The 22,429-nt window shown below is 39.1% G+C and overlaps 2 protein-coding genes across 5 annotated transcripts; one reads left to right on the top strand and one right to left on the bottom strand.

Annotated features, from left to right (window-relative positions):
* Nucleotides 1-230: 230 nt before the first annotated feature.
* LOC127933382 (uncharacterized protein C14orf119-like) lies at nucleotides 231-3,133 on the bottom strand. Of its 2 annotated transcripts, none has more exons than XM_052530375.1 (3): nucleotides 2,983-3,133; nucleotides 1,370-1,788; nucleotides 231-643 (listed from the first exon to the last, which is right to left on the bottom strand). In XM_052530375.1, exons 2-3 carry the CDS (start codon nucleotides 1,784-1,786, stop codon nucleotides 470-472), a joined length of 591 nt encoding a protein of 196 aa, XP_052386335.1. In that variant the 5' UTR covers nucleotides 1,787-1,788; nucleotides 2,983-3,133; the 3' UTR covers nucleotides 231-469. The 2 variants fall into 2 exon arrangements, with proteins under 2 accessions (XP_052386335.1, XP_052386327.1); XM_052530367.1 differs by lacking the exon at nucleotides 2,983-3,133 and adding an exon at nucleotides 2,129-2,396.
* LOC127933289 (apoptotic chromatin condensation inducer in the nucleus-like) lies at nucleotides 3,096-17,174 on the top strand. 3 transcript variants are annotated; one of them, XM_052530150.1, is made up of 18 exons: nucleotides 3,096-3,334; nucleotides 4,226-4,291; nucleotides 4,413-4,524; nucleotides 5,073-5,131; nucleotides 5,333-8,260; nucleotides 8,892-9,041; nucleotides 9,198-9,286; nucleotides 11,325-11,385; nucleotides 13,199-13,244; nucleotides 13,704-13,852; nucleotides 13,965-14,105; nucleotides 14,214-14,391; nucleotides 14,532-14,677; nucleotides 14,800-14,907; nucleotides 14,989-15,096; nucleotides 15,218-15,533; nucleotides 15,989-16,089; nucleotides 16,194-17,174. In XM_052530150.1, exons 1-18 carry the CDS (start codon nucleotides 3,197-3,199, stop codon nucleotides 16,497-16,499), a joined length of 5,202 nt encoding a protein of 1,733 aa, XP_052386110.1. In that variant the 5' UTR covers nucleotides 3,096-3,196; the 3' UTR covers nucleotides 16,500-17,174. The 3 variants fall into 3 exon arrangements, with proteins under 3 accessions (XP_052386110.1, XP_052386120.1, XP_052386130.1); XM_052530160.1 differs by having other exon boundaries at nucleotides 3,144-3,334; nucleotides 5,079-5,131; XM_052530170.1 differs by lacking the exon at nucleotides 8,892-9,041 and having other exon boundaries at nucleotides 3,144-3,334.
* The last annotated feature ends 5,255 nt before the right edge of the window (nucleotides 17,175-22,429 follow it).

The following is a 22,429-nucleotide window of genomic DNA, read 5'->3' as shown; positions in this document are numbered from 1 at the left end:
TATATACATATATATATATATATTTATTATTAGTCAACGGTAACCAGAACTGTTTTAAAATATCTTCTTTTCTGCAGAAGAAAAACATATACATGCCTATACAAGGATTGGAACAACATGAGGGTCAGTAAACAATGACAAAATTCTCATTTTTGGGTGAACTGTCAGTTCAACATCAAGAGAGTATGAATGTGAATCTTGTAGAAGATAATCCATGCAGAGGAAACATAAATAGTGAAATGCATTTATTTATTTATTTTTAGAAAAAAAAAACACGTTTAGAAAAAAAAAACTTTATAACAAGATTTTTTGCATCTAAACGGGGTCATCAGTGCTTGAAAACTAGTCACATGCATAACAAACAATGCTGTTCAAAACTCTTTTTAACAGTAGAACAGTCTACTTCAGGACTTGGTTTCGGTTTCATTTTGAAGAGTGAAAAAAAACAAGAAACATTGTACAAACTCGCTCAATCTCTGCCTGCTGTTCCAGCAACTCGGTTATAGAAGAATGCAACAAAGGCTGGATCCTTCTCCTCTAAGCTGTTCAAAAAGGCATTTCTCTCCTCCTCACTCCATGATTCAAACCACTGAGTCCACAGCCTTAACTGGCATTCAAAAATATTAGGTGGGCGATCATTCACCTGAAATGCAGAGACAAAGAAGATATCCATGTTATCATACATATGAACCTGCTTAGCATGATCTGATTGTGTCAGATAGATGCATAAATATATCCATTAACAGCTGATAAAAGCTGATCTCGATTTTCCATAAGTAATCAACACGACTCAAGTCCATCAAGTAACGTCTTGTAAGAGAAAAGCACGTTTGTAATAAATTCATTATTAAGATGTTTTTAACTTCAACCTGTTGCTTACTGTTAAAATATATATTCTTTTCAAGTCCTTTTTCCATAATGCTGCTTTCTTGAGTGAAAAATCTGTCTCATCTGAATCAGGAGAGAAATATGAACAAATCAAGTGGATTTTTTTTTTATAATCCAGAATAGATCTAAACAAATATGTTGGTGGATCTTAATGTGAGAGGAAAATAGGACATGGACTTTCACACTGGAGGAAGTGTTATTATGGATGTTGGACTAGTATTTTGTCCGAAAGTGTTTAAAACACAGTAATAATGAATTTGTTTCAACTGAAAAGATGTTAACTGAAGGACAAGAGTTGTGTGTATTACTAGGCTGTGGATTATTATGATGTTTTTAATCAGTTGTTGTTCTGACAGCACCCGTTCACCACTGATGAGCAAGGGATTTAATTCTACATTTCTCCAATTCTGTTCATTTTTGGGTCAGCTATTCCTTTACATACAAGAGTATCACACAATGAAGAAAAGGGCATCTTAAACACCTGCAGTGTGTTGAGTTGGTCTAATAAACTGGACACCTTTCCAGGCACAGCCTTTGAAATCAGATCTTCCAGAAAGCGTTGCTTCTGGACAGCGTTCCATCCTAAAAACCAACTTATTACACATCGTTGCTCCTGCAGCGTCACGAAAGACAGCAACACAGAGTCTTCTCTGGAGCCCACATTGAGGGATGTGCAGGACAGTGCGTCCAGACGTTGGGGAACAATGCCTCCTGAAACAGGTGGAAAGTCTGTGATGGAAACTGGGGGAAGAGTTGACCAACCCTGTCCATCAGACATCCCTAACTGTGTAATGGTGTGCTTGGAGACCTGAGAATGGGACAGATCTTCCACTGCAGAGGGCATCATGGATCCATCCGGCTGGCCCGAGCCTTGTAACGCGTGGTGGAACCAGGCCATTTCTAACAAAGACAGAAAAAGGAAGATCTCAGCGGGATTATCATGGATGGTACTAAAAAATAACTCTAAAAGAAACTGGATGTCTTAACGTTGCTGAGCATTTTAATAACTTTTTACACAAACTGCAACACTGAATAAACCACGTTTATGCTTTTTAACATACATCATAAAACTGTTAGTTTTGTTTTGCATCGTACCATACGTATTTACACGTATATATTACTTCCTTGTTATGACACACTATGCATGCTAACGTCAGACAGCTAGCTGACCAAAACAAACGAGTAACCTCCATTTTTAAATATTATTTCACTCAAAATGTCATTCTAAAGAAAACAATACCCTTTTCTTAGTTGGACTTGTCGCCTTTCGTCGAAAACAGCATGTAGATACTTTCTACGTCGGTTACCAGATGGGAAATAATCTCGACTGAGCCGTGAAGCTCAAAGCGAGCCGTGAAGCTGTGCTGAGTAAACCGCTTGCATCGGCTCCGAGTCTGATACAGACCCCCTGGCTCTGCATATTAGCGATGGTTCATTCGTGAATGAATCTTTCTTTTGATCGGATCTTTTCACAGTGTTCACAAACCAGATCTAAACGTCTTGCTCACGAATGAGACTGGATGATTCGTTAATGAAATGAACTGAATCAGTCGAGTCAACGACTCAGCGAGAGCCGGTACACGTCTGATTCACACATAGGCTAAACATAGCAAGGATTGTTCTGATTAGATAGGATTGATTGCGAAATGAATTGATTTTAAGATGGTTTTTAAAAACTGATTTACTAGAACGGAAACCGATGTGCTGAAATGAATTTGTATGCAGAATTTTAAAAATTCCATATTGAATTTTTTTCTTTTTAAGAATAAAAAACACGATTTTCACACTATAGAGGAAACTGTTGTGTTTAGACCAATTTAGACCGTGATGGGCAAAACAATGGTTGACTAATTTCAGTATATATTATATTAAGTAACATATATTATTGAGGAAACATTTCATGAGGTAGATTGCCTGGAGATTAAAATACAAACGGTAATATTGGAGGACTAATTTCAGTATAAATCTTAATGATTACACATATTATATGCAAGAATATATCCAGAATATAAATGCAAAACAAGATGTTAATAACGGTTTTAATGGCATCTTTCTTTGCCTTTGCAATTGTTTTATGTTGAACTGGAAACTTACAAGAAGCAATTCAATCATGTCCAGCGTGGTTTAAGCATATTGATTCATGGTTACTGACTGTTACTTTGTAAAACACCAAACAACAACTTTGAGGTTCTCTCTGTGCTTCCACTCATTCCACTCCCCCTTTTCCGGAAGCGCTCGTGGCGCGCTGACGTCGGTGGGGAAGGCGTTGCGGTCCTCGTGAGCCACAGAACGAGCGAAGGGAATCAAGATGGCGGACCTCGAAGACGTTACACTGGACGGGAGGCCGCTGCATTCGCTCCGGGTGGCGGATTTGAAAGCGGCATTGGAAGAAAGAGGGCTTCCAAAAAGCGGACAGAAGAATGCACTCATCAAGAGGCTTAAAGGGGTGAGTGGAAGTTGCTGTTTTCTCGTCTCCGCAGAGTCCGAGGACCGTGATTCGGAGGCCGAGCGTCGGTGGTCTCTCGCTAACTGCTAGCGCGCACTAGCTGGGGTGCTCATCCAGTTTGTTAGTGTGTTATAATGTCATCCCGCTGTTGCCTATTTATGTGTGTGGCGTGCAAAAGCGCCGTTTATTTTCCATGCATGCGAGTTTAGGGAGGTCGCAAGAGAGTTCAGGACTATGCGGTTTGTGTTTACAAATATCTGGATGGACGTGAGCTGTGAAGTTATCGGCGGGCTCGCGCTTTGTTAGTGCATAAGGTGTTAGGGGGGTGGGGGTTTATGATACGGGGACGCGCTTACTAAAAACTATGAAATATTAAGTTATTGCAAGATTAAACATCTCTTACTGCGTGAACGACATGTGCTTTTTTAATAAACACTGAAGTCGTATCGCTGTTGCTTTGCGTCGGTGGGAGGATTTGATTGATTGATGTGCCGCAGATGCTTTGAAGTTTGATCTGAAGTTGCTGTTACTGAACGGATGTAAACAAATCTCCGTCTATCACCGTCTTGTTCTTATTTCGTGAACTTGCTTGTTTCATATATAATTGAAAATTATCAGAAATAATCCATATGTGTGTTTTAATAATGATTCATAAATAAGTGCATGCTTTTTATATCTATACTTATTTTTTCCTTATTTGATCATTCACTCTGATACATACACACTTTAAATATTAATGAATGATGATTTCTTATGTATGTGTCTATTATGTACTCTAATCAACACTGTGTGTTGTCCAAGTACTTATACTTGTTACCTTTGCTGTGAGGTGTGCACAAGTATTTGGTGTAGATAATTAAGTATGTGCTCCTGTCATTCCTCGTGCAACAGGCTCTCATGTTGGAGAACCTTCAGAAAACCTCAACTCAACATATTGGCCTGCAACCTAACTCCCGGGTGAGCTGAACTGCAATGTTTTACAGTATGAACAAGCATCTTACTGTTTGTTCTTGTGTGGATGGATTAACTGCTCAAAAAAAAAAAAATAACATTTTGGATTAAATGTGTGTTTATTTAGATTGGGGAGGAAATGAGTCAGAACAGCTTCATTAAACAGTACCTGGCCAAACAGCAAGAGCTTCTCAGGCAGCGGTTGGAGAGAGAAGCACGGGAGGCAGCTGAAACTGATGGTGAGTATCTGATAATAGTGCAAATAAACTTAACTTGTACCAGTGTGAGTGGTTTTTCTATTCTTTTTTTGAAGCTGCATGTGTGTGATGCTGTTAACCAGCAAAAATGCTGCATCCTTGTATAAATGATGGTAAAGGAGAAATATGGAAACACTGATAAATTACAAGTACTCTCAACATATGCTAGTTTTTGTGTAATTTATTACAAATGGTTTTATTGAATGATGATGAAAGAACTTTTTCCTTTGATATATCTCCTAGAATTTTACTCTATACTTAAAGTAGTTGGTTTTCCAGAGACCATTAAAATCAGTGTACTATGAAAATGATTGATTGAAAAGATGGGAATTATGAAGTTGTATATAACAATTTTAGTTGTTAAAATGTAACATAGATATATAGATATATTTATACAAAATAGATATGTAAAAAATGTACATACTGTTTTTAATTATGAAATACTAGCTTTTCGAACTTTTAAATTAAAGTGCTGTTTAGTCTGTAAACATATGTTGTTATGGTTTATGTTATTTGTTTTTATTTTTAAGGAACAGACCATGAAGACCACACAGAGGCAAATGACAGTATTTGTGCTGCCCCTAACCAGGTTAGAAATATTATCAATCCCCTGCTGCTACAGTGTTTATTCTTGTCTTGGCCACAAATTCTTACAAAATGTGTATTTCAGTTTTTAATTATGCAAGGTAAGGTTAAATATTCTCCAGATTTTGTTTACTTTGGATTAAAAACAAAGCCCTTTTTGGGTTCTGAACTTACCTTCTGTGTCCAACACATATATTTCCACCAGGATGTTGCTCCCTCATTAGCTGACCAACACAAAGGAGGTACAGCAGTGTCTGGGGGATTTGGGGTGACTGGGAGTGAGAGTGTTGAGCTCACAGAAAAAGAAACCCCTGGGCAGCCGTCCCCCTCCACACCTGCCAAGCCTAGCGCAATAGCCTCTTTATCTGTGCGTGTTGTTGATGAAAGAGGACCAACTTCAAGCCATGTACCAGCTGACAGTGATGACGGTGAAGGCGGGGATGACAATGATGACGATGAGGAGGAGTGGAACGCCAATGTTCAACGGAGCCGTCGAGCACAGCCTCCAAAAAGCCAACCGGTGAGGGAAAGATCTGGTAGCTCACAGCAACAGCAGCAGCCACCCCCCCAACACATACCTTTACTTTCACAGCAGCTCAGACAGCCCACTCCTCCTCCATCCCCTCCTCCTGAACTCTCTTTTCCACTCCCAGACACACCTAAACAGAGCCCACCTAGTCCTGGAGAGTCCCCGTCTAGGCAGCGCATATCTAGTTCTTCAAGCTCTGGTAGTTCAAGTAGTGACAGTCGTAGCAGTAGCCCTGAACCAGCAGGCGACTCCACAGAACGCAGACCAGGCCCACTGACCTTACTGGCACGCAAGATGGAGTCTGAGGGAGCTTTCTCTGGGGCAGGAAAGCATGATAGGGAGGGAATGGATGGACAGAGAAGCCACCATGAGGGGGTTGTGTCTGCAATTATGCACACTGCTAATGCAGCTTCAGTTTTGTCATACCCTAGTTCAGTGATCTCCAACCAAGGTGTTGGTGTTGTTAGGTCAGTGATGGTGGAAAAGAGTGATGGAACGAAGCAGGTTGAGAGTAGCCATCTTTTATGGGAGCAAGAAAACAAAAAGAGGGAAAGACCACGAGAACAACAGAGACAGCTGAAAGCCCTAGAAAAGGAGAAGGCATTGGAAGAAGAGCGAGCACAAGTTTTGGAACGGGAAAGACAGGAACAAGAAGAAGCTCTGAAACGTGAGAGGGCTTTACAGCGAGAAAGGGTAGAGAAAGAAAAGGCCTTACAGCAGGCGAGGGAAGAGAAAGAGAAGCTTGAAAGAGAACAAGCTTTGGAAAGAGAGAGAGAACGATTCGAGAGAGAACAAGCTCTGGAACGAGAGAGGCAAAAAAAGGAGCGACTGGAGAGAGAGAGGCAGGAAGCTTTAGAGCGGGAGAGATTGGAGAGAGAGAGGCTGGAGAAAGAAAGACAAGAACGAGAACAAGCCTTAGAGAGGGAGAGACTCGAGAAAGAAAGACTTGAGAAAGAAAGACAAGAACGAGAACAAGTTCTAGAGAGGGAGAGATTGGAGAGAGAGCGGCTTGAGAAGGAAAGACTAGAAAGAGAACAAGCTCTAGAGAGGGAGAGATTGGAGAGAGAGCGGCTTGAGAAGGAAAGACAAGAACGAGAACAAGCGCTAGAGAGGGAGAGATTGGAGAGAGAGCGGCTTGAGAAGGAAAGACAAGAACGAGAACAAGTTCTAGAGAGGGAGAGATTGGAAAGAGAGCAGCTTGAGAAAGAAAGACTAGAAAGAGAACAAGCTCTAGAGAGGGAGAGATTGGAGAGAGAGCGGCTTGAGAAGGAAAGACAAGAACGAGAACAAGCGTTAGAGAGGGAGAGACTTGAGAAAGAAAGACTAGATAGAGAACAAGCTTTAGAGCGGGAGCGATTGGAAAGAGAGCGTCTTGAGAAGGAAAGACAAGAACGAGAACAAGTTTTAGAGAGAGAGCGATTGGAAAGAGAGCGTCTTGAGAAGGAAAGGCAGGAACGAGAGAGGCAGGAAAAAGAACAAGCTCTAGAGAGGGAGAGGCAGGAGAAAGAAAAGCAAGAAAGAGAGCAAGCTTTGGAGAAAGAGAGACTGGAAAGGGAAACTGCTTTGGAGAAAGAGAGACAAGAAATGGAGAGGGCCAAAGAACAGGAAAGGCTGGAGAAAGAGAAGGCTTTGGAAAGAGAACGGCATGAAAGAGAAGCTGCTCTCGAACGCAAAAGGCAAGAGCAAGACAGAATTGAGAAAAAGAAAGCAGAGGAAGAGCGAGAGCTAGCTTTGGAAAAAGAGAGAGAAGAGCAGGAGAGGGCTTTAAAAGAAGAGCAAAAAAGAGTCCAGGAGGAAAAAGAAACGGCTTTGAAACATGAAAAAGAGGAGGAACGGGAGAAAGAAAGAGAAAGTTGTCTTCCTCTGTTGAAGCGTGGTCGTGATATCGGTGGTCTTTCCTATCCAGTGCCCCATGCTGCTTCTCTGGAACGTCCAACAGAGAAGCCAGACGAGAGTGAGACTGGTGAACCTCAGAGCACTGGCAAAGATGCTGGATCTACAGAGCCTGTCCCACAGCAGTCACCCATAGCTGCAACACAACTGTCTCCTCAATCTTCTTCTAAGAAGTCCCGCTTCCTTAGAGATAGACCTCTGACAACTCCTCTCCCATCCTCTCCAACTTCTGTGCTGAAGAGACCTCGCACTTTCTCAGATAGCCCAATGCCACAAGCCCCGTCAATTCCATTAACGTTGAAATCTAAGGAAAAAGATGCTGCTCATGTCCGTCAAACATCAGTCCTTGTTTCAGTCCCTCATGAACTTGAGAGCAAAACCCTCAAAGTGTCTGCCCAAACACATGCACCACAGGAGGAAGAGAAGATGGAGACATCAGAGGATAGTGAGGCAAGCAAAGACACTAAACGTAAGACAGTCAGAAGAGTTGAGGATAAGGAGGAATCTCCTTTACCACCTCCAGAGGAGAAGAAAAGAGGAAGGGTAAGGGAAAAGAAAGAGGTGGAGAAGAAAGTCAGTCAGTCATCATCCTCCAGTGATTCATCTTCATCCGATTCTGATTCTGGGTCTTCATCCTCCTCACACTCCTCCAGTTCATCATCATCATCAGAGGAAGAGGAGAAAAGTCATTCGACTTCAGATGGTAGGAAGGTGAGTGGTTCGAAGGTTTCTCATCTTTTCCCGTTAGGCTTGCTCGCTCTTGCTCTCTTTAAACACTTTGGAGACATTGTTCATGAGCATTGTAATCAAGTGTCAGAATTTATCTATAATTTCATGCTCTTATTTAAGTCTCTGGTGAAATAAAAGACAGAAGAACATGAGCACTAATAGATCTAGCATACGGGGCATAAAGTAAATAATAAAGATTGCCTGAGCTATTAAGATTTTTTTTTTCCTATTTCGAGACTCCACCTTTTAATTCTTGGCTTTTTTTTGTGTGTCTCATTTTCTTCTGAATGTGTAAATTACATAAAACGTTCAGCTTTTTGTTCATTTTGCAAGACCATAAACTTCTAAAATTTGAGTTCTAAAACTGAATTCTAAACTAAAGCACTACAATGGTGGGTAAAACATTAAAAGGAACATTCCAGAATCTATATTCACAGTGCATACAAATAAATACAAATTAAGGAAAGAGTTGAAAAATGCTTTCATTTTTATATAATTTCAACAATTGTTTTTAATTCACTTATTTATTTAGTTTGTTATGCATGCAAAATGCTTTTTTTTTACATGCACAACATTTTAAGCATATCTTAAGATTACTTTCTATTTTCCTCAGTCTAAAGTGGTCCAGAAAGATTCATCTCAGGCCACGAAAAAACTTGGTCAAACTGTGGCTGAAAAGCCTCCAACCGCCCAACGCAAAAAAATTGTCTTCACAGAGCAGGAAGAAAAAGACATGGGCAATGAGGATGTCATACAAACCAAGGTTAGCAAGCAGTCCAATTTAAAAAAAAAAATGAATATGGTTCCAACACCCTACATCTAGTCAGAGTAACTGTACTTGTGCTACTTTCATTGGCTCAGTCTGTGCAAGACACTGAACAAACCTTTTTATTTACTCTACTTTTTCTATATATTTTAGAAACCCTGCCGTGAACTACAAGATGAGAAGGAAACAAGGGGAAGAAAGGACGATATCGATGAAGATGACACTAACAAAGACACTACCAGGTCTGTCTACATTCTACTTTGATTATATTTGTACAACAGATATCAGGGATTGAATGAAAACCATATTCTAATGCAGTTGAAAAGGGATGGCTATAAAATATGGAGATTGTGTAGTGGGTTAAGATGAAAGAATTTAATAGACAGTTTTAAGGTCTTCATGTAAAATGTGAAAAATTAAGTGAAAAGATCTGCCTGCCTGAGTCCTTGTGTAGTCAATTTATTGAACCCAGGAAACGCATACAAATTGTATCCTGTCACTTGCAATTATTGCCCTGTTTTGTCAAGAAGGCAAGTTTGATCCAGTCTATCAGCAATATGCAATAATTCTTTGTTTGAATACAAAAACTAACAGCAATGTCGAAACATCAAAGAGCTAGTGTAAATGCTGTTTATGCTACACATATTTTACTTATATCTTTGCACATTAAACTGAGGTAAGAGAAGAATTTTACAGTTACATGCATCACATTTAAAAAAAATCTAAATAGACATGTGAGATAATGCAAAATGAGATGGAATTGTAATTGCTGTCATCACAGTTCTGTATGTTGTCAAAATAGAGGTTATAAATGTCTCTTTGGTTGCAAGCTGTTTTGATTAATTTGCATATGGCCGTTTGTTCTCCTGCTTCAGATATTACATTTATGAGATGGAATGAGACATAATTTTACCCCTCTGAATCACCTGCATTTATGGATAAATAATGGAGGAAACCAGAAAACATACAATCATTTAATTTATATATTCATCTATATTGTATAATTTGCGTCGAAACTCAAGATACAATTAAATCAAACGAATCTGCCAATCATTTTGAACAGTTTGATCAAACTCATTCACCTAAAATTAATCGGACTTTCCAATACAATATAACATAACAACACGGTTTTACATTACACTGTTTCAAACAGTTACTATTGCGCTACTAATGTAGAAAAGTTAATGGCGTCGCTAGCATTTTAGTTCCTCCAAAAAACGGCATGTAGATCGTTTCAAGAGCACGTTATTGAATTCGTGTGGATTAAAAACAGGCAGTCAGTGCGGCTGCCTCTCAGCCGGTGATAATGGGGTCCTGCTGCAGTGAGTCTCGCGCACCTCCCTTTCTCTCATCTAAACATGGATGTAGGCTCCTACGCGTTTGACCAATAAAACGGGGCTCAGAGTGGTCCGTTAGCTTTGGGCGAGCGGTGTTCAGTGAATATGCGAAGTCCAGTCCGTTTGTAGTCAATAGAGAAGCGCGGATAGGTGCGTGATCTCAATGCATGACGCTGCTCGACGCAGAGGAAAGAGAGATGATGCTCGGCGCTACACTCATGTACTCGCATCCCTCAATGCGGCGGAGCGGTTTTTGTCATGTCTCTCTGTGTTAATAATTTGTTAGTATCAGGGTGCACTTTATATAAAACCGACTCGTTTTTTGTTTCTTTTGTCGGCCATTTGAACGATCTAAAAGAGATTTTAAAAAGAAAAACAGTAACGCTTCTCCACGCGTGTCACTTCACTCAGCGGGATGAGCGCTACATTTAGTCGAGATGTAGTCTGGAGCTTTAATTCGGAGGTCAATGTGAAACTGCATTCGCAAGGTTATAAATATACAGCATAGTGTTCGTTTAACAGTAGTGTTCGTTTAAAAGTGTCATTTCAGTAGTCTTGACCATAGGTACTCTCTTTTCCCACAGACAGGTCCTGGCCAGGATTTCTAAATTGCCTAAAATATATGGGTTGTTTATAGTCAGTTTATTCACGCTCATGTTGTTTCAATCTGTATGACTTTATCTTAAATGGAAAAGAGGATGAGATGTTAGGCAGATTATTAAATTAAGCTACAAGCACTTTCATTGCATTTATTTTTCCATACAATGAAAGTGAATGGAGACTGAGACTCTTATTTTGCCTAACATATGTTGTGGGTGAGTAAATAACAATTTATCCCTGTAAATAAAAAATAAAAATAAAAGTTTTTTTTTTTACTGTGGCTATAGCAAATTTACATACTCTCTTTCCCTCCCTTTTTTCTCTTTGCTTCTGTCTTTCTCAGTGTTGAGGTGAAGGAGGCTGTCATGGCGGAGCCTGAGAAGGTTCCAGAGAGCAGTGAGGAGGTAAGAGCACAGAGGAGTGCTGGGCTTACGCAAACTCTAGCAGTCATCAGTTATCCCCCACATTAAGAGGCAGACAACATTTTATAAATGGCTGTCAGCTTTCCCCTTTATTTTTCAATACAAAGGCATTATTACAGGTACATACAGGCATTACTAATTATGTTCACTTCTACATAAGCTAATTTAGCAGCCCTATGTATTGTTTGCCCTTTTTGTGGTCACAGATGATGTTGTGTTAACCTTTGCTGAAGCTGTCCTAGACAGAAGCAGCAGGGGGCACTATCTCACTTTGGCTGATGTTTAAAACCCCCTTGATTGCTTTGTTGTAAAGGTGCTCATGCCTCTTCCATTGCCCTTATTGGTACCTGCATACAACTACTGCTTCTACTACAGCATCTGTTCCACTGTCTCCAATCACCATGGCTTTACCCGATAAACCCTTGAGTCTGCTCTGCAGTGCAACACACCAGGCAACAATGCTCACGTTTCCTCAATGGCTTGGCTGGAAGCACCTGTTGATTGGACTGATAATGAAAGGCTGAGTAATGTGGGTGGGATGTTTCGCTGAGTGTCTCATGAGCCTGTGCCAGTTTGGCTCAAGATGGCAGCAAGGGTGGAAATGAGGTTGCCAGTAACCATAAACAAATAAATGGACATCTTCAGAACTGTTCAGCGTGACTTTTTTTGGCATTGATGGAGACCAATTCCAGCGACTCACCCAGTTGTTCGCTATATAATGGGACTAGTTTATTTCTTTATCCTGCGGAAAAACCATGATGTGTTGTCTTAATTCCCAAGGAAATTTTGAACTCTGATATCATTGCACTTTAGCACAACAACTGGATGTGCAGGATTTTACTGCTTTCTAATTTTTCTGAGGACTATCATGATCAAACCTGACTGATAGTTTGAAAATGGACTTGATCTGTTTCATTGTTTTGTGGCTGCTTGACTGAAACTGCTTCATTCAACCCGAACAGACAGAAACCTTGTACAGTCTCCCTCGTAACATGGACATCTTCACAAATAAAACCAACGGGAGTTTGAAGCGACTCGGTCTTCTGAAAGCAGTTTGTTTGAAAAACTACACCCACGTTCCGTTTTCATGCCAATACGATGGACTTAAAAAAAAAAAAAAGGACACTCAGAGCCTCTCAAACTCCACCCACATTGTTCTACATAAGAGTTCCTCTGCCAGCCTGCTCCCAGATCTCTGCCCAAACTTCCCAGCCTTCTTTGATTGGACTGTTGTTGCCTAGAGACAGTACATGCAGACGTGCGATTGGGCCATTCCCAACCGAGTGAAGAACATGTGTCAATGGTACCGGGAAATAAGTAGTCATTCTCCATTTTTTACTTTAAATGTTTTGCCTAGACAATACGAATAATTGCCAAGAATCCCTGGTAATCCTAGACAACAGGATAAAAAGTAGATGTATATTTATACATAAGGGCTCTGCAGAGCTAATGTAAAAACAAGTGTTTTTGTGTAGGAGAGGACAAGACTGCATCTTCAGAGCAGAAATAGATTACATAATAGAAATAGATACATTCTAAACACATGAAGAACATGCGCACAGTGTGTGTACACACACCCTGACTGAAGAAGTGGTCTTTCCTAATAGATATTCTTTCATATCGGTTTACTCAGTTCCTTGTTGATGGCTCACTTTCTTTTGGTCTCTATTTGTTATTCAGTTTTATCTTCTTCATACATGCACACACATTTTTCCACACTCTGAATCTTGTGCTTTCTTCCCATATATACTATCTCACCTTTCCCCGGATCTTGGGTGTGTTTGTTCTCTTTCAGAGCACCACGCCAAAGACCTTCTCGGCCCGAAGGATTTCTCTCGGCAGTGAGTATCTCCACGTTTCCCCTGAAGTGATTAATTTGGAGAGATTATTCACTGTATACACTCCTGTTTAAAAGATGTGAGGTTGTGTAATAATTTGTTCCAGTCTTCATTGTCACATGGTATTTCAGAAATCATTTACCAATATTCTGATTTGGTGTTCAAAAACATTTCTTATTATAATTGTTGTGCTGCTTAATTTTTCTGTCATCTGTTTTTAGAACAGTTTGATGAAAAGAAAACTTAAATTAATTTAAACATAAAAATTTTACTGTAACTTTTTAACAATTGAATGCATCCTTGCTGTATTAATTTCTTTAAAAAAAAAAGTTTTGTTGACCTGCAAACTCTTGAATAAGATATTTTCAATAATATCTCAATAATATATTGATGATAAGTATGAAATCCAAAAAGCTGTACAATCAAAGATGTCGACGATGGCCATATGCTGTCTTCCCTCAGGCAGCAAACCGTCTCCTGGGGTGGTGAGTTCGGAGGGAGAAGCGGAGGCCGCAAGCAGTGCTGGTGCTGGCAGGAAGAGAAGATGGGGCTCCAGTACAGCTGTCACTGCCAAGAAACCCTCCATCAGTATCACCACAGACTCTCTGAAGGTCTGAAAAATAAGAAATAAAAATGAAAGAGTTTTTCTGAAAAAAAAATATCTACACCAAAAGTCATCCTTCATCTGATTAATAGTAACATAATGCATTCTTCATTCTTTAGTCTTTAATACCAGACATCAAGCCTGCTTTGGGTCAGGAGGCTGTGTTAGACCTGCATCCGGAGGAGATACAGCTCTCCGGGGAAGAGGACGGAGGAGAGAGGGGAGACCAAGACCTGAAAATTAGGCGAACTGTAACACAGGTGCATGTTTTTCCTCTTCTAGAAGTAAAGAGTAGTAAAGTGTTTGATTATTTTTATGTTGGAATAATCTTTTGTTAAAATATCTATCCCCCACCCCCATCTGAACAGGTTGTGCCCTCTGACACACAAGAGAATGGACAGAAAGAATCTAAAAGAAGTGAGGACGAGGAAGAAAGAAGTGAAGGGCAGGATCGGATGAGCCAAGAGGAAAAGATGGAAAGCTCCATTCAGGTTTCCATGGAGACAGATCCGTTGTCCCCCGGGCGAGACGTCGATATAAAAACGGGTGAGAATTGCAAAAGGAACATTGAGTTATTCAAAATTGTTTGTGTGTGTGTCCAATAGTCTGACATTGTGTTCCATTGAAGCAGAGTCTGTTTTTAGCCTCTCTTACCCCTTTTCTCCTATTTTGTTTCCTGCTTTAAGTCTCTCCCAGTGACACACTGATTCGGCGTTCCATTAGCCAGCAGAAGTCAGGTGTGAGTGTCACCATCGATGACCCAGTCCGCACAGCCAAACAACCCTCTCCTCCTCGTGGCAAGATGTCTAACATTGTCCATGTCTGCAACCTGGTATGTGTCTTATATATACACACCACACACACACACAGATGATTCTGGAAGAGGGGCTACATGCATAGGGATTCATTGTTCCAGGTTGATTGACCACAGGCTTCTTTTCTATTGTTTCTAAGGTGAGGCCGTTTACGCTGGGGCAGTTGAAGGAGCTGTTGAACCGCACAGGGACTGTAGTGGAGGACAGCTTCTGGATTGACAAGATTAAATCTCACTGTTACGTTACAGTAAGTCTCCTCCCCGCATCCCTCTGGACCTTTAGTTTTTTTTGTGAATTTCTTTTACTTACCCTCTCACTGTTTTTGCAGTACTCTAGTGCAGAAGAGGCGATGGCCACTCGTACAGCACTACATGGGGTTAAGTGGCCCCAGAGTAACCCTAAATTTCTCAATGTTGACTTCTGCACACAAGAGGAGGTAAGGATTTTATTTAATTGGCGGAGTTTAATGATGAGATTCGGGTTTCTTTTTTCTTTTCTTTTTTTCCTCCTTTTTTTATGGAAACTAATTCTCCCTCAATCCTGGTACATTCCATCAGTTGGACTTCCACAGGGGTTTGGGTCCAGCAGGCGAAAAGCCAACAGAGGAGTCTCGTGGGGCGGTAGCTGCTGGGCCTGGCCGTCCCGTACCCCCTCCTCTCCTACCAGAGCGTGATCAGTGGGCAGAACGAGAAAGGGAAATGGAAAGGAGGGAGAGAGCTCGTGCAGAAAGAGAATGGGACAGAGATAAAGTGAGAGACTTCAGCAAAGCTGGAGAGGAGCGTGAAGCTGGGGCCAGAAGATCACGTTCACGAGATCGTGAAAGGCGGCGCAAGGAAAGAGGGAAGAGCAAAGAGAGGAAAACCGATAAGAAAGGTGAGGAAAATTTAGTGTAAAAGTCCCTCAGTCACCTTTTGTGCAGTGGAGTAAGTTGTTCTGGTTTTTATTATTGGTTTGTTTATTGGTATTTATTTAAGGAGTATTTTATTGATGTGTATTTATATGTAAATTTCATATATTAATGTATTACATAAATATTTATTTTGTTATTTCTGAACTTAAGATGATATTTAAATAGTATATTTTAATTTCATATTTAAAAATTACATATATGTATTGTCATTGTTATCATTGTTATTTGACATTTGTATTAATATATGTATCATTCAATTATTTAATTAAAAATTTTTAGCATTAGAAATGCTAACTTTTAGTGATGTTTAAATTGTATAATTTTTTATTTAATTTGAAATGTTAAAAATAAATGTCTTATAAATATATTTAAATCCATTACTAGTAGTGAACTTTCTTTTGTGTGTTTTTTTTTTTAGAAAAAGTAGCAGAGGATCCACCTGCTAAACTGCTGGATGACCTCTTCCGCAAAACCAAAGCGGCTCCATGCATTTACTGGCTCCCCCTCACTGAGGAGCAGGTATTTTTGCACATTTCAGTTACTTATTAGCTTTTTAACTTTTTTTCCCCCCATTTTTATGATGTTATGCCAGTGCACAATACCCAACGCACTTTGCATTGCAGGCAGCACAGAGGGTAGCAGCTCGTGCTGAGCGTATGAGGGAAAGAGAGAAGAGGAGGAAGGAGATGGAAGAGGAGAATAAGAAACGTGAGGAGGAACAGCGAGAAAAGGTGAAGACTAGCGTGCCCACCGGAGGGGAAGGTGACCGAGACCGTGACAGAGAACGAGATCGAGACAGAGGTCGAGAAAGGGAGCGAGAGGGGGATAAACGGAAGGAGGGATACCGTAGGCCTGGTGGAAACAGTGCAAGCGGGAGCAGGAGGTCACGAAGCCGCAGCGACCCTCCACCAAGAGAACGACGACGCTAAAGGGAAGTCTGGAACTGTCCACTTTGTGACCCCTGTTCCTGTATTTGCTGTAACAGCTCTATGCCTACCTTCCTGAGGACCAACTCAGACTTTATAAAAACACACTCATTCACACACTTTCTGCGTAAAGACACACGGGTGCACTCACACACACTGGGACCACGGTGGTGCTGTGTCTCCATGTAGACTCGTCTCATTGTCTCTTGATTGAACTTTAAGACCCCTGGTATTCATTTCTCTGTCACAGTGTTAATGGACTTCCGTTATAAGTGGGTTTGACTGCAGGACACCCTCCAGGTTTGGTGACATCCTCTTTCTCCTTCGGTGTAGTCAACACAGAACTGAAAGAGTGATAGATTCAGAAAGTCATATTGTGAAAGGCTTTGGTGTGATTTAAGTCCTGATCACTACTTTGCGTTTTTCTCTTGTTTTCCTCATTCCTTGTAATGTTTTTTGTTTTGGTGCCGAATTTTCTGTCTTTTTACCACCTTTTTGCTGTTACCAGGTTGTCATTGGAGAATGGGATGCATATTTAACCTTTTCACATTTGGTTTTAAAAAATTTTTTATTATTGTTTTAGCATAAAAGCTGACATTTTGTTTTCTTAATTTTTTGTTTACTCCTGTAAGTGATGAATGTACAAATAATAAAAAGGTTACATCTAAGAACTGAAAACCAGTTCTTTCTCCGTTTTTGTTGATCAACTTTTAATGTCTTACTGGAGTTACAGGTTTATGTTGCGTCTGCATCGCACATGATTGGAACCCAATGCACCGATTTATTTGACAGTCGCCCCACTTTTATTTTCAAGCTTATTCTGCCACTTTAATTTCTGTTTGTCTGAAATAACTTACATATTTCATGAACAGTTTTATGAGTTTTATTTGCTATGCTTGGTTGCATCAGAGCAAGTTGATGTTTCTAGTTTTTGGCCTGCTATTTTAAATCAATCCTAACTATACAGTTTTAACACTTTTCTTTTTATTTAGACATTTTAATAGTTATTTTTTATAACAGTGTATTTTAGTCAAACTGAATTGTGGAAACTCATATTTGCGATTCGTTCACAGTTGAACCATATATCGAATTTAGTATTACAATTTGGTAACTTTTCACAATGTTGTTTAGCATTATTGCATTAGTTATGTTCACAACTATTTCATACTTCTATAAATGTAGATTGTTAATTTAAACAGTTGTTCACTGCCAAGTCAATGCATTAATTGTTAATTTAAACAAAAGTTGAGATATTAGTATATTTAAAAATATTACCCTAGATTCATATTACAACCTGTTTATTTATACTTTTTATACTCTAGTTTGAGGCCAGTAATATTTTGTTTTTGAAAGAAGTCTCATACTAACCAAGCATTTTATTTGGTCAAATAATAAATAAAACAGTAATGTTGTTAAATATTACAATTTGTCAACTGACTTCATATATTTTAAAAATGTAATTTATTTCCATAATGGCAAAACTATATTTTCAATCACATAATCCTAAAAGAGCCACTTTGATACGAAGATTTGCTGGTTAAGAAAGATTTATCATCAGTTCACAACATTTGTGCTGCTTAATATTTTTGTGGATTTTTATTTTTTTTAACTGGTATCCTTTAGTAGGAAATGTCTAAATAATAAATATAAATGTATTGTAGAAAAAAAAATGTAAGTCTTTGCAGTCACCTTTGATCAATTCAATGCATCCTTGCTGAATTAAACTTTTTTCCCCCCAAAGAATGTATATTGACCTCCAAACCTTTTTACTGTAGAGTAAATACCAATACAGTTAACAAAATTAATTTAATTGTAAAGATTTACCATTTGAAATTTTTTTCCTACTGCCTGCCAGGAGTTAAGAAGCAGGATCATTGTCCACATGCCACAAGGAGGCATACTTTCCACAAATCTACAGTTTCAAGTCACAGACTTCCCTTTTAGTTGGGATGAAAGTTTAAAAACCAGCTCCTTTATCTCATTCAATTCTACACAGAACCTTACTAACAGCTTCTCTGCGGATCTGTATAGGCAGAGTGTGTTTCATGTGCAGCTCATGATTGCTTGTGTGAACAGGGAGGTTATTTGTTACAGCTCCAGACTCATTATCTCTGAAACCTATTGTTGGCTGGTTACATATTGCACATAAGAAGGTAAATATAATGTTCACACCCTGTCTGTGTCTCAACTCCTACCCTTCTATTTTTACAGCATTGTTAGCCGTCAAGGGCCCACTTCCTCACTCCACTGCTTTTTCTATGTTCTTTCTCCTTCTCTCTCTTGCCTCGTTCCCTCAATCCCCATGCTTGGTCTTTGACGTCCTTCTTGTCGAGCTCAGCATAGGTCCTCTGTAATTACTGCCCTGGTGGCTGAGTGGAGCATTTTTCCGGCCTGATGCAACATGCTCTGCATAGGGCAGCTGAACTGGGTCGACCCTCCCGTGCCCACACACAGCCCAGCCCAGACCCACAGTTCCTTCACAGAAGCTCGGGCACTAGATTCTATCAGAGAAATTACTCACGTCTGTTGCAGTTCTTGATGAAAGGAGTTCATTTTTGCAGGGAGTTCACATGTTTATGTGTGCGTCAGACAGTTCGGAGACTGGGATTAGGCAGCACTTGTTGCATCATTCTTTTCAGAAGAGAGTCTGTGTTCATTTTTGTCCAAAATAAAAGTCCTCAGAAGCTGGTTTGTTTATTGCAGCTTTATTGCAGTATGGTAATTCACAAAAAACATATAAAGGGCACATGGGAACATATCTTAAAGGAATATTCCAGGTTCAGTACAAGCTGCCGACAGAATCTGTGGCATACTTTCAGTTACCACAGAATTACTTTGGCTTGTATCTCACTTTATAAAAACAAGCAGAAATTGTGTTTACAGTAATGCATTTACAATGGAGGTCAGTCTAACTGAGATAAATGCTACAGTGCTTTTTAGAGTATATCCACAACAATAAAACCTACCTTTATCATGTGATCATAAGATAAAATCAATCAGTAACTTTTTAAATAAAAAATAGACTTACATAGAAAATGTATTAATGTCAAAGAATGTATTTAAAAAAAAAAAAAAGTTTTTTGTCAACATTTCAAAACCCATCTTTCAAGATCAAAGAATTATACTCACTAATAGTCTTCCCATCTGTTGACGTTCACCAATTCCATAAGATTATTTAATTTCCACACAAGGATTGTTCAGTAATGGTTCTTGTGTTTGTTGTAACTCAATTAAGTCACTGAATGGACAAAAGGAGCAAGTACATTATACAAAATGTGTCATTTTTATTAAAAAAATAACAGCATATATGTTTGGAATAACATGAGAGTGAACAAATTATGACAGAATTGTACATTTTGGGTGAACTATCCCTTTAACTTCGTATGAACCTGCCTACAGGGAGAACTACAACTGTGTCTTTTATCTTAAATATCGTCTAGGACAGGTAATGTAAGGATAGCATACTCCCCCATTGCCCCAGCCCTCAGATTATGCTACACTACCACATCCTGTCATTTCTGTGATAACTGCTGATGAATGAGCAGTGTCAACAGATTTTAAGCAATCTTCAGCAGCTGCCCCTTCCCACCACACTGCCTTTTGTGTCCAGCAGTTGGAGAAACTAACCGCAAGGCTCCTTTTTCAAAGCCCCCCTCTGATGTGGCATCTCAGAACTCTTTCTAACCCCCTTTCTTTCTCTCGCTACCTCCGAAGCCGCTAGGTTCAAGCTGGTAAAACTTGAAATCTTCATGCAGAATTTCTGCTTATGGCATGAAATCTGGAAACCACTGCTTTTTAGACATTAAACGGACACATTCAAAAAGATGTAAACTTTTAGTGTATTTGTGCACCGTTTCCCATCCGTTTCCTTGGCTTTGAGTTAGACTTTGATGACATGGATTTATATATGAGAACCATATGTGGTTTAGTGTTGGAGGAGGGGCGAAGGAATCTAACGCAACTTAACTTGAGAACTGAAGGAGAACTGAGGAGAAAAAGGAAATATTAAAGACAGACAAGGAGGGGAACATGTTCCTCATGCTTCTGATGTGGCAGACCAGTCATTAAAGTCATAAGGTGAAGAAAGAGTCCAGTTAACTGTTGCAGGCCTGAGCTGAAGCAGGGGGGTTTCCTGGAGGATGTGACTGGGTCAGGGTGAGGGTAGCTTGGTTTGGTTCAGTAGGCAGGGGGAGGGTAAAAAGACTTATTCAGCAGCTCCTGGTGGGGAGTCTTTTCCTGCCCACTCTGAAAGTGTTTACCTTTTAAACAAAGAGAGAAAGAACCAATGCTATGAGTTTAGAGCATAGACTGTATAAAACATGCTTAGAGATGTTGATTGTTTTACTTCCTAAAACCTATTTCCCCCCCACATTCTCTTTTTTGGAACAACAGGGAAAAAACCTGCTCCGCTCACACACCACACCCTAAGTGTAGACGCCATGTTTCCCATAGCCCAACATGTTAATGCAGGTGCCCCTTTTGTTTTATGTGTATTTCTAGCACACTCAGCATAACCCTGGGGCGTAGGCAACTTTCAGTTCCACTCGCGGACCGGTTCATTCTGTGAAGCCGGGAAACACTGTCAGGCCAATTATGAATGTTTTGAACTCAGTCAGCATTTTCATTCGGTGTTTATAGTTGTTTGGTATGCAGTGTCAAAATAATTTAAGACCAGCTGTTGCCAGTCGTCCAAACAATGATTTTTTCCCCTTTCCTATATATATATATATATATATTATATATATATATATATATATATATATATATATATATATATATATATATATATATATATAAAATAATTAAAGTAATTATTAAAATAATAAAATAATTTTTGTGACTGAGGCTTGCAATTTACTGTTTCCTAATTTGTAGGCCTACTCATTTAAATAACAAATTAACAAATAAAAAAATAAAAAAATCACAAACATGACATTTAAGAATAAAATGATTTTATACACTTATACAGTTTATACATCTAATTTGCCATTTTCAATTAACATAGGCCCGTTACATTCTTCCACATCTCATTCTTTCAAGACATTCTTTTGTTCAGGGTTTGAACAGATAGCTGAGAAGAACACTTATTTTTTTATTTATATATTTTTATTTAATTCTATTTATAAATATTTTTCACTGTCACTTTTGATTAATTTGATTTGTCTTAGCCAAATAAAAGTATTTTTTGTTTTCAAAATAAAAAATACAAATAAATCTTACTGCTCCTAAACTTTTAGTGCTTTACATACTGAAGTGTATTTATAGAGATGAGATTGCCAATTTCATTGTTGTTATTGTATGTAGGTGTAGAACAGAATACAACCTCCATTTCGCTGTTTTATGGCATAATGATATAAAACCCCATATGTATCCCAGATTAATACATATTTTTGACTTTGCTTTATTGATGTTAATTTCCATACCATACATGCTGTGGAAAGCATGTGTTTCCACTGAGGAACATCATGTTCATATGCCTCATGTTCATTCAACACAATTCTTTTCTTTATTTTTCTTTTCTTTACATTTCCCCATTAACAGATCCTTTAAAAAATGAAAACATTCATGAGAGCCATCTACCTTATAAATACATGATGAGTCTTCACTAGCCGACTCCCCAAAATGGTTAGCAAAATGGCTAAAAATAAGCTATCTCTGAAGCCATGGTCCAGGTTTGATTTTGTGCATTTTGTCTGTTTAACCTCTTTAATGAAAATAAAATCTCATCTTTTGCTATTGAATGAGAAAGTTTAGCTAAGTATATGTAGCTTAGTAGTTAGCAAACAAACATAAAGAAAAACTTTCCAGCATATTCTTCGATTCTGTTTTACTTGATGCTTCAAAGTCAGTTTTTTTTCCCAATTAGGCTTGGAAAGATAGGGATTCTCTCTGTATGGAAAGAAGTGGATAGTTAAGTTTAAGGTGTGAATTAG

The sequence above is a fragment of the Carassius gibelio genome, chromosome A2, assembly GCF_023724105.1.
Source record: "Carassius gibelio isolate Cgi1373 ecotype wild population from Czech Republic chromosome A2, carGib1.2-hapl.c, whole genome shotgun sequence".
NCBI classification, from domain to species: domain Eukaryota; kingdom Metazoa; phylum Chordata; class Actinopteri; order Cypriniformes; family Cyprinidae; genus Carassius; species Carassius gibelio.
Note: the sequence above shows the minus strand (reverse complement) of the source record. Positions and strands in the feature narration are given on the sequence as shown.

Bases quoted from the DNA above. Each gene is read 5' to 3' on its own strand.
- LOC127933382 (XM_052530375.1), bottom strand. From the start codon at position 1,786: ATGGCCTGGTTCCACCACGCGTTACAAGGCTCGGGCCAGCCGGATGGA. The intron at 644-1,369 runs GTGTTTAAGATG...TCTGCATTTCAG, and splicing joins ACCAACTCAACACACTGCAG to GTGAATGATCGCCCACCTAA.
- LOC127933289 (XM_052530150.1), top strand. From the start codon at position 3,197: ATGGCGGACCTCGAAGACGTTACACTGGACGGGAGGCCGCTGCATTCG. The intron at 9,287-11,324 runs GTCTGTCTACAT...TGTCTTTCTCAG, and splicing joins ACTAACAAAGACACTACCAG to TGTTGAGGTGAAGGAGGCTG. The intron at 14,908-14,988 runs GTAAGTCTCCTC...CTGTTTTTGCAG, and splicing joins AATCTCACTGTTACGTTACA to TACTCTAGTGCAGAAGAGGC.